The 11902-nt window shown below is 53.8% G+C and overlaps 1 protein-coding gene across 1 annotated transcript in view; it reads right to left on the bottom strand.

Moving 5' to 3' along the window:
• Nucleotides 1–11902, bottom strand: part of tcf3a (transcription factor 3a) — a 43092-nt gene that overhangs the window by 14359 nt on the left and 16831 nt on the right. Inside the window, 11 exon segments of the mRNA XM_061243208.1 lie at nt 501–545; nt 548–581; nt 1074–1129; nt 1327–1459; nt 1549–1652; nt 1763–1862; nt 3649–3698; nt 3842–3944; nt 4615–4658; nt 5738–5810; nt 6379–6446. Coding sequence (XP_061099192.1) covers nt 501–545; nt 548–581; nt 1074–1129; nt 1327–1459; nt 1549–1652; nt 1763–1862; nt 3649–3698; nt 3842–3944; nt 4615–4658; nt 5738–5810; nt 6379–6446 — 810 coding nt within the window.

Genomic DNA, 11902 nt, shown 5'->3' with positions numbered 1-11902 from the left:
CCGGGATTTAAACTTTTTTTTTAAAATGGCAGTTCATCCATTTGAACAGTAGGTGGCACTGCAATCTTGCAGAGAGCATCAAATTCACCCGTTTTCAGTCATTACTTGTGACCAGGGCTGCCCAATCACGGAGAGCAGAGAGTATGCAGGGTTTTCATTCCAACCAATCACCGATTTCAGGCATTAACACGTTTAACCGGAGAGGAGAACATTAGTGAAATCAGCGGGCGTCGGGGATTGCTGGAATGAAAAGCGAAAACGTGACAAACACCCGGCCCTCCACGGCCCGGTCAGACGGCAAACGGACCGCCTTCATATCGCGCTTTTATCCAAAGAGCTGAAGAGTTAATGCCTCTCATTCACACAGACCAACAGTGATGGGCTGCCACTCAAGGTAACAATCAGCACACTGACACTACAGCACAGCCCACTGCCAGACTCCTACATCCTGAGCTAATGTGCCCCCCCCCCCCCCCCCTGTGACCCTCCCCCACACTCACCTGTGATGCCCTGGGGGGACCCGCCCGGGGTGGAGGGGGTGGAGGGAAGGTGTTGCTGTTGCTGTGGTCGGCAGGATAGATCTGTGAACGACGGAACGGGACAGCAGCCGGTCAGAACGGGACAGCAGCCGGTCAGGACGGGACAGCAGCCGGTCCAGAACGGGACAGCAGCCGGTCAGAACGGGACAGCAGCCGGTCAGAACGGGACAGCAGCCGGTCAGACGGGACAGCAGCCGGTCAGGACGGACAGCAGCCGGTCAGAACGGGACAGCAGCCGGTCAGAACGGGACAGCAGCCGGTCAGAACGGGACAGCAGCCGGTCAGAACGGGACAGCAGCCGGTCAGGACGGGACAGCAGCCGGTCAGAACGGGACAGCAGCCGGTCAGAACGGGACAGCAGCCGGTCAGAACGGGACAGCAGCCGGTCAGAACCGGACAGCAGCCGGGTCAGAACCGGACAGCAGCCGGTCAGAACCGGACAGCAGCCGGTCAGAACCAGAGACACACTGACCGTGTGACACTCCCCTCCCCGTTCACCCAATGGGAGGAGCCCATTTCCCCCCCCAAACTCACCGACGCCAGGGCCTTCCCGACCTCTGCCCCGGAGCTGCCCGTGGTGCCTCTGCTGGCTGCAGGATAGAATTTAGGAGAATAAAATAAAAAAAATAAAACACAAAACTTTTTTTTAAAAGTGAATCTTTAATTTCAGCTCCTGCATTGAGTGGGAAATGTGATGGGCCAAAAAGAGCAAAACTGCACACACCTGCTAAGCAAAAAAACAACAACACAGAAGCAAAAAAAGAAAAAGAAAAAAAGACTACATTACCCATGATGCCATCTGATCCGTTGATTGGGGGCGTGTGGTTGGAGACGCCAAACCCCCCCGACCCAGAGTGGAAGCCGCCATTGACCTCGCTGTTGTGAAGGGGGTAGTTCTGAGAGGGCATGGGCTGCCTCTTCTGGAGAACAGGAAGAGATGGAAACTGGGTTAGTTCTGCTGAGCATTGTGGGTACTGTAGTTTTTAGACACACAGAAGAGGGCCCTCACCATCCTGTCCTGGTGGTGGCTGATTGGAGGGAAGGGGCCCTGCTGGCTCATGATTGGTGGGTTGCCCAGGTATGGCGATTGGCCCCAGACATCGGAGGAGGAGTCTGTCAAAAAAAAAGAAAAAAAAAAAAGAAGGAGGGTAAATGCCATTGGATGTCACTGGGCATGTTCTGATTGGGCAGTGCCCTAAGGATCTCCATCCTGATTGGCTAACCCTGCATGTAGAAGGGGCTGGGGTAGGCCATGCTGGACTTGGAGGCGGGGTATCCGGCGCTGTCCCGGCTGTAGTCCTCTCCTGAGGTGGAGGCATAGACCTGCAGGACAGAGACACAGCGGAACATGAGGAGCGCCCGGACACGGCCACGCCCCTCTGCTGACATCGCCATTGGAGACGCCTGTCCGTCAGAGCCGAGGAGTGAGGGAGGGTTCCCCCTTGAGCAGTCCCAGCGGGGGGGGGAACTGGCGAGAAGGAACACAGCGATCCCGAAATAACGCGGGGATCGCGGAGCAGCTCAGGGCCGCAGTTCGAGGGAACGTTCTGTGACACACAGGAGGCGTCAGAGTGTTGACGTACACAAATCAGAGGAGGTTTGACCAGAAACCTGAACACACGGAAATAGCATTACTGTGATCCGCGTGCAGAGGGGGGCTTAGAGCACAGCTTATGTGACAGGGCTGTGGCCTGGGGGGGTAATGGAAGCAGCAGTTTGCATCAGAATGATTTAAAGAACTGAGAAGCCCTGAAGCCCTGGTTCAAGGAAGGACGCACTGCTTAGCTCCCTCTCCCCTCTCCCTCTCCCTCTCCCTCTCCCTCTCCCTTCCCTCTCCCTCTCCCTCTCCCTCTCCCTCTCTCTCCCCCTCTCTCTCCCCCTCTCTCTCCCCCCTCTCTCTCCCCTCTCTCTCTCTCCCTCTCTCTCCCTCTCTCTCCCTCTCTCTCCCTCTCTCTCTCTCTCTCTCTCTCTCTCTCTCTCTCTCTCTCTCTCTCTCTCTCTCTCTCTCTGTCTCCCTCCCTCTCTCCTCTCTCTCTCTCCTCTCTCTCTCCCTCTCTCTCTCCCTCTCTTTCTCCCTCTCTTTCTCCCTCTCTTTCTCCCTCTCTTTTCTGGATGACTGGAGAGACGTTGCGAGAACGCAAACACAGCAAAGCCACTTTTTTCTCCCTGTAATTTGATTAAAGAGGGAGAAGTGGGTAGAGGAAAGGGAGGAGAGATGCACTTCTAATTACAGAGCCATCTGCCCACTCCTGGATGCTGTCCAACTCCGCAGGGAGGAGAGGAGAGGAGAGGAGGGGAGGGGGCTGAGGGAGAGGGAGAGGGGGATGGAGGGAGGGAAGTGAATACAGCGGGATTCAGGGGAGTGAACTAGTAGAGACTGCACTAACGTGAAAATTGCACTCGTGGGATAACTAGGCTGAACTGAGGACAAAGGGTGGGTGTGTGTGTGTGTGTGTGTGTGTGTGTGTGTGTGTGTGTGTCTCACTCTCAGAAATAATCTGGAAATGAGTCAAGTGTGAAGGCCAGGAGGAATCAGTTTAAAAAAAAAAAAAGGGAAAAACATTTGTGACATCACCATTTTGGCATGTTCTGGAACACACACAGGCTAGGCTGCAGGATTCCAGAACACTTCCCCGGAACAAGCATTCCTCATTCACAGTGTTCAGAACCCGGGGCGCCTTGGCAACTGCTGTGATGTCACAATGCGCAGGGGGAAATTACCCCCCTGGCTATCGTGTGGCAAACCCTGAGAGAGGTGGGGCTTTGGTGGGGGCACGTAATTAGGGGATTATATGGGGGGGGGGGGGATTTGCAGGGTCAGGTCAGGACCAGATTTGCGGAAGGATGGAAGAGGGGAGCTCTTAATCTGGGCTCAGACACAGGGCCCAGGAAGTCCAGGGCTGTTCTGCAGGGTCACCCAGAGAACCATGGGTCACTGTGAAGTCGCTCTCTGATCAGAACTGCCATAACATGCATCCGAAAGTATAATAAAACTGCCACAGAAGATCAATAGGGATCCATGCAACTGGACAAATCCGCATGCACTAATGTGCATGTGTGTGTGTGTGTGTGTGTGTGTGTGTGTGTGCGCGTGTGTGTGTACACTCACCGAGGAGGGCAGGCCAGGGGGAACTTTCCGGATCTTTTTGGGCTGGGAGTCTGTGTGCCAGAGGGAGGGGAGAATTTCATCAGCTCAGCGCAGGGAACCGCACTCCAGACCTCACTCAACACGTCACTCCCGTTCAGCACGCTCAACACCACCACAGCTACAACAGCAGCGACTGTCACAGCTACAGACTTACCCATGGGGCCCTCCGGGGGGCGCCGCCTGGCATTGCTGGGATACGAGGAGTAGGGGGAGCGGGCATCCGGGCTGGGCATGGCCATATCCGGCAGGAACCCGGGCTGCAGGAACCAGGAGAGTAATTAGCCTTAGTATTAGTATTAGCACTAGCATTACCATTCGTATTAGCATTACCATTAGCGCTAGCATTACCGTTAGTATTAGCATTAGCCGTAGCATTTCTGTTAGCATTAGCGCTAGCATTACCGTTAGCGACATGCATCCTGGGAGTTTCAAACCCGGGACCCTCTCCATCTGCTCAGCACAGAGGGGGCGTGAGTCCCAATACCCCAAAAAAAGCATCCACTACCACAACCTCCACTACCACAACCTCCACTACCACAACCTCCACTACCACAAACCCCACTACCACAAACCCCACTACCACAAACCCCACTAACACAAACCCACTAACACAACCTCCACTACCACAACCTCCACTACCACAACCTCCACTACCACAACCTCCACTAACACAAACCCCACTAACACAACCTCACTACCACAACCTCCACTACCACAAACTCCACTACCACAAACTCCACTACCACAAACTCCACTACCACAACCCCACTACCACAAACCCCACTACCACCCCTTCTCTCCTATCCGGAAGTACGGGAGGAGGAGGAGGAGGAGGAGGAGGAGGTGCTGGTTTAGCATCCGCTGTTAGCCTAGCAGCTACAGCTCGGTCAGACAGGCCAAAGGTGGAACAGGAGATGGCGCTCTTACCTGAGCCCCAAAGGAGGAGGGGTAGGAACCACGCTCATTTTTACCTGAAAGAAGAGGAGAGGAAACAAGAGGGTGTGAGACCGGGACAGGCAGCGCCCCCAGACACTACCCAGAAGCCTCGACTGCAGCACGGACATTTACAACCACTCTTTACAAATAAAAATAATAAAATAATGAGTTCTGAAGTCAAGGGCCGTGGTGTGAAGACTCCCGCAGAGACACAAAACCTTGAGCAGGGTTAAACCTGCAGACACTGCGGCCCCTCCAGGACTGGAGTTAAACCTGCAGACACTGCGGCCCCCTCCAGGACTGGAGTTAAACCTACAGACACTGCGGCCCCTCCAGGACTGGAGTTAAACCTGCAGACACTGCGGCCCCCTCCAGGACTGGAGTTAAACCTGCAGACACTGCGGCCCCCTCCAGGACTGGAGTTAAACCTACAGACACTGCGGCCCCTCCAGGACTGGAGTTAAACCTACAGACACTGCGGCCCCTCCAGGACTGGAGTTAAACCTGCAGACACTGCGGCCCCTCCAGGACTGGAGTTAAACCTGCAGACACTGCGGCCCCTCCAGGACTGGAGTTAAACCTACAGACACTGCGGCCCCCTCCAGGACTGGAGTTAAACCTGCAGACACTGCGGCCCTCCAGGACTGGAGTTAAACCTGCAGACACTGCGGCCCTCCAGGACTGGAGTTAAACCTGCAGACACTGCGGCCCTCCAGGACTGGAGTTAAACCTGCAGACACTGCGGCCCTCCAGGACTGGAGTTAAACCTGCAGACACTGCGCCCCCTCCAGGACTGGAGTTAAACCTGCAGACACTGCGGCCCTCCAGGACTGGAGTTAGAAATGCCTGGTCCAGAGGCAATGGGCCCTTCAAAGGCTGCAGTGCAGAATGCAGAAGCACCACCAGGGAAGGGACCTTTGACCCCAGCGCCCACACTCAGGACAGACATGAAGGGGAAGGCTAGGGGAGCTCATAAAATGGAGGGTGGAGGGGTTGAGAAGGATCGTGGGGGGGGGCTGGGGTCGTGACCGCCTTCGTCCAGGGAGAGGCAATTAGGAACCCAACACAGCCCTGTTCACCTGGGCAGGGCAGGGGAGGCTAGCAGCACACTTACCCATGCCCTGGGTGAGGAAGGGAGAGGCCGTCAGACCGTCATGGTCACTGTAATGAGACTCCTCCCCATACTGCTGCAGAGAGGGAGGAGAGAGAGAGAGAGAGAGAGAGAGAGAGAGAGAGGGGAGGGAGGAGAGAGAGAGAGAGGGAGGGAGGGAGAGAGAGAAAGAGCAAGGGAGAGAGAGAGGGAGAGGGACAAAGAAATGGAAAAAAAGGGTGAGGGAGGAATGAAGAGGGCGAGATGTAGAAAGGGAGAGAAGGAGACAAATCTGCTTTATTCACCTGTATCCAGACTTCAACACACACGCCATCACAGTGAAGCAGTGCAGCAGAAATCAACATGAAGGGCCCAGGACTGATGCTGTAGCACACAGAGGTGCCCAATCAGGTGCCACGGAGGGCCAAGCGGTTTTCATTCCAACCAATCACAACACCACCCGCTGATTTCACCAATTAGTTCCCTCCTCACTGGCTGAAGATGTGTTGGTGAAATCAGCAGCTGTGGCGATTGGTCGGAAAGAAAGTGTGTTTACTCAGACTCCTCCATGGCAGGAGGGGGCATGGCTGCCATAGTGTGTAGGGCACAGTGTGTAGGGCACAGTGTGTAGGGCGTAGAGCGCAGGGCGTAGTGAGTAGTCTTACCCGGCCCTGGTTGAAGGACGGGCTGTTCTGTTCTCCAGGACCCCAGGAGCCACTTCGCTCGTCCAAACCTGAGAGAGCGAGAGAGAGAGACAGGGGGGTCAGAGAGCTGTGGGGGGGGGGGGGGGTGTGCGTGTGCGTGTGTGTGTGCGGGTGTGCGTGTGCGTGTGCGCGTGCGGGTGTGTGCGTGTGTGTGCGTGCGCGTGTGCGTGCGTCAGATACAGACTTAAGCCAGTGATTAGTGACCTGGCTGTACAACCCCCCCCCCCCTTTCCTCCTCGTTATCCCCCATTTCCCACCAATCAGGATGCAGTGCAGACCCAGCCAGCACCTCCCACACAAGCCCCCCCCCCCCCCCCCCCCCGAACTCTCCAAGGCCTGTCCCTCCTGCAGATTTATCAAAGCCAAAGCAGGCTTATGACAGCCACACACCAGGGCGACCCCTGAACTCCACGCCCCGCCGATCAGCAGGGGTCAGAGGTCAGGGGAGGGGCGTCCCACTCCCAATCATTATCAGGTCCCTTATTACGACCCCCCTCAGTGACCCAACCCAGGGAAAGCAGCCATTTTGTGTAATCTGGTGGCTGATGGCCTATCTGATGGAATAATGCATAATGATGCAGCTACGCAACGGCAAATCAATTCTGCCCCTTCAGTCAGGCCCCATCGTGAAGACTGACCGCCCGCCCAAACTCCCACACGGACCACAGACTGCACCCAGGCCCCGTTAGATGAGCTCTCCATTGCCCTTTCAATCAGCAGTCAATTAAGGCCTTGAGAACAAGGCGTGTGGATTCTTTAGCCAATGAAAGACTCAGAAATGTATCTCTCGTGCAGAAACACACACTGCGGCCCTCCAGGAATGGAGTGACACCCCTGTTCGAAACCAGAGTTGCTCCAATGGACCAGTTAACATTAACATTCAAAAGTATTATTTGTTATTGTACACATCGTTTTGCTAAACAAGTGAGCGAAACCAAGAGGAACAATTGAGCTTGAACTCTGGTCGACTGCATGAGACAATCACACCACCATAACACCGAATCTGCGGGGAGCCAGAGCCGCCTTTCCAGAACACAAGGCAACACGCTATGAAAATGTCTCTTCCTCCGCTGAGCAAACGTGAGATTTCAATGCGAGATTGAGACTGCACTTCTGCCACCAGGCTGCTTCTGAGGGCAAAAATAAAGCGAGCCAAACATTAATCTGCACGATGAGATCCGGCTCGACGCATTCAAAGAAGCGGGTTTGAAAAACATCTTCACCACATTCCATAGCCCCGATCATAGCATGGGACACCGTCAGGCTCCATGAGGTGAACGAGAAGCCATTTTGGCTCAAGCAGGAGACGTGTCCGTCATGAGAACGAATGGAGAGAACGGGCTCTGGAGCCGCAGTGACAGAGGCCGAGCCCAGGGGGGCGCTGTGGTTCAGAGACCGGGGGGGGGGGGGGGGGGGGGGGGGGCGGGGCTGTGAAGAACGACCAGGCGGGCCGCATGGCTGCCATAACGCCGCATCGCCACGGTAACCGCGGACCGCACGGTCTCCGAGGGAACGCGGTTCACCCTGTGAGGTCCTCACTGTAGCACACTGGTCCTTATAACTGCCACACACACACACACACACACACACACACACACACACACACACACACACTCACACACTCACACACTCACACACTCACACACTCACACACTCACACACTCACACACTCACACACTCACACACACACACACACACACACACACACACACACACACACACACACACACATATACACACCCCTCCACACACCCACATACACAACCAAACATGCACCCCTATATGCACATCACGTACACACACCACATACACAATGAACACACACACACACACACTTCAGTGCATGGTGTTGGCTGATCTCCAGAAAGCATGAGTCATGTAATGCACACAGATGGACATGAAGGCACATGCGGCTAACACACATGTACACACACACGCTACCGCGCACACACAACGGCCTCTCTGTGAAATGAAAGGCTTGTTTAAAGTGAGAGTTCATTCTAAAGCTCGCTGAAGCTGAAATTCGGAGTAACCCTCTGAACCCCGCCCCCAGCGCCAGCCTCCTGCCTCGGCTCTGCCAAGCCAGGCTCACTGGAGAGAAGAGCCTTAATTGCACACTGATTTGCATAATTGTGCATATTAATGCAGCCGCCTTATGAATATTCATATTCTCTTTTGATTTTGTTGTCTAATTAAAAAAGGAAGAGGAGGAGGGTGGGGGGGGGGGGTAGGAGAGCAAGACTACTGATGAGAGCGAGAGAGAGACAGAGAGGGAGATGGGCAGAGGAGAGAAAAGTAAGGCTTGTTCCTACATCAGTGATCCCCCTGCGATCTATGGGTATGATGTCACAAACACCCCGTATCCCTGGGTTACGAGAGTCACTCGGTTTCAAAGCCGAGAAGAAAAAAAAAAAAAAAATTTTTTTTAAAAGGTTCCATTTCTGCTGCCGCAATCCCACAACCCCCTGCTCCAGCTGGAAGCCCAGAGTTACTCAGTGCCAGTCAGCTGAGCAGGGTGAAGGGTGGTGATGATGTGCGTAAGGAGGAGCGGAAGGTGGGGGTGTGGGGGGAGGGGAGGGGGTATCAGCAGGCAGGGCTGTTGAATCAGCGAGGGCCTGGACTCGATCGGACCGACGCCCATCTGCTACGCCGTGGGGAAGAGCCGTTAGCCGCTAGCCGTTAGCCGCAGCCTGGACCACGCGCCATGCAGACCACACTACACAACCTGCCTCAACGCAGGGCCACTACAATCTAACCTCAACACAACTAGTGCTACCACCTTAACAAACTGCCCCAACACAACTAGTGCTACCACCTTAACGCAAACTGTCCCAACACAACTACTGCTACCATCTTAACGCAAACTGTCCCAACACAACTACTGCTACCATCTTAACGCAAACTGCCACAACACAACTAGTGCCACCACCTTAACACAAACTGCCCCAACACAACTAGTGCCACCACCTTAACACAAACTGCCCCAACACAACTAGTGCTACCACCTTGACACAAACTGCCCCACCACAACTAGTGCTACCCTCTGAACACAAAATGCCTGAATACCAGTCGTACCGCCTCAACACTTTGAAGGATAGGTTTTTATGGAATGCTTTGGTTGACATTCCAAGTCAGTGTTCTAGAACTCCACCGTTTTCTCTGTCACCAGCAGTGATTGTGACATCAGCACTAGAATGCTCAGTTAAGAACACTCCATAACGACATAATCGTGACCTCACACCTTAAAGGGCCGGAGCAGAAGCGGTGAGCATCAGTGGCAGCTGCCACAGTAAACTGGAGCTCCGCCGTTTTGCACAACAAGGCCAAAAATCAGCAGTCCAGCCACCAAGACTCAGAACACAAAAAGCGGCTTCTGCGTAACGAACCCCCGCAGCGCCGCACGATCACGGCCAAGCGTAATCACGCAGAACCGCAAACGAGCTGAGCGCCAAACCAGGCACCGGGCGCAGCCACCGAAACGGCCCTGCGGCACACAGCCGGAACCCCAGCGGCTGACGAGCAGGAACCGTGGGGAGGAACAGGAACAAGGGGACATGAAAGAGACCAGCAGTCGCACTGCTGGAACGATTGAAGGGGTGTGCGTCTGTGTGTGCGCATGAGTGAAGGGTACTCCTCCGCAATCAGGCCGGATCCGTCCAGGAACCGGTCCGAGGGGTGAACTCCATACCGTCCGCTGAGAGCGGCTAGATTTAACACCCTGCGCACCGTCCCGCCAGCAGCCTGCCCTAGGGGCACCCTTTCCGATTACCGTGGCAACAAAACATTAGCGGCCTGTGACATCACAGCCCGCGTCACCCCTCCTTCCCGCCCGTTTCCATGACGTTACGGCACTGACATGCAGATGGGGGGTGACAGGTACACAAAACATTATTTTTTTATTTTATTTTTTTATTTATATCTAAAGAAATACAAAAAACATTTTCAGCATTCCAAGTCAGTGTTCTAGAACTCCACCAGCAGCGATTGCGACATCAGCGTTAGAATGTTCAGTTCTGAACATCTGTTCACTTGTGACGTCATACACTAAAGGGTTAAAGACATACATATGCATATGTTCATGTAATGAAAACTGCCATAAGCCCAATACCGAGCAGACTGAGGTTATAAAATAACCGTTTCCGTGTCATCGGTTCAAAGGTCTGGTTGAGAATTTCCGATGACACAACCGATAAATACCTAAGGCCGGCCTAGATATTCAGCCAATCAAAACAAAACTACAAAAAAACACAGTTTTACACAGGTATTAAAGCAAGGCGAGTTCTTTTTTTTTCATTTTTTTTTATAAAGCTGCAACCAGACCTGGGCGAAACAGCCACACAAAATGGCGGATGATTGGTTTAGGTGGGCCTAACTCGCTGGCCAGGTGGGTCAGGGTTATGATTTCAGGCTGCAAGAGAAAGGCCTCTGGACCTGCGTCTCTCTACAGCAACGCTCCTCAATGAAAGGTCTTCTGCCTCTTCTATCCACAGGAAGAGAGGCTCAATAACCATCTGGAGTGATTTAGTACTCATACTTCAGTGATTTATTGATTCAGCATATCGATAAGAAATTGAAAAAGCGATCCGATACCAACGCGTTTCAGCCACAACCAGCTTCTCCAGGGTGTGACAAGCTGTCCGCATGAGGTCCTGTCTGAAGGACTGACAATAAGATGTCAACTGTGTCACACGTTTCTAAACAGGGTCGCAGATTGCAGAGAACACCAATTTAAAAATCTGCTAATGGGCTGAAAAATCATGAAACAAAATTCAGCAAACATGACCAAAACGCAACAAACCTAACATTAACAGCGAACGTTTAAACATGTTCAGTCAGGTTTGAGAGATTTGGGGTTTTTGTCTTTTTTTTCCACAGAACTCGCCCAAGAATAGAAAGCACATGCAGCGGAAGGGAGAAGTTTGCGTTTCGACCCAGAGCAAAAATATCACCGAATCTCACTTTCAGATTATCAGTAAACGAAACCGTACAACCGTGTGACCGAGGTCCAGGGGGCCTGACACACACAGACACACACAGACACACACAGACGCACACAGACACACAGCACAGCCCACTGGCACGCACACACGCGCACACCACGCACACCACGCACACCACGCACACACGCACACACGCACACACGCACACACGCACACACGCACACACGCACACACGCACACACGCACACACGCACACACGCACACGCACAGCACACTGGCTTTCACACACACCACAGCCCACAGACCTTTCCCCCCCACACAGACCACGGACTTTCCCACACCCACACACACACACACACACACCACAGCCCACAGGCTCTGACACACACACACACGCACAGACAGCAAAGCACACAGGCTTTCACACACACAGACACCACAGCCCACGGACTTTCCCACAGACAGACACAGACAGACACAGACAGACACAGACAGACACAGACAGACAGACACAGACAGACACAGACAGACAGACAGACACAGAC

Source organism: Conger conger, chromosome 5, assembly GCF_963514075.1.
Source record: "Conger conger chromosome 5, fConCon1.1, whole genome shotgun sequence".
NCBI lineage: Eukaryota > Metazoa > Chordata > Actinopteri > Anguilliformes > Congridae > Conger > Conger conger.
The sequence above is the reverse complement of the archived record's forward strand: the minus strand, read 5'-3'. Positions and strand labels throughout refer to the sequence as shown.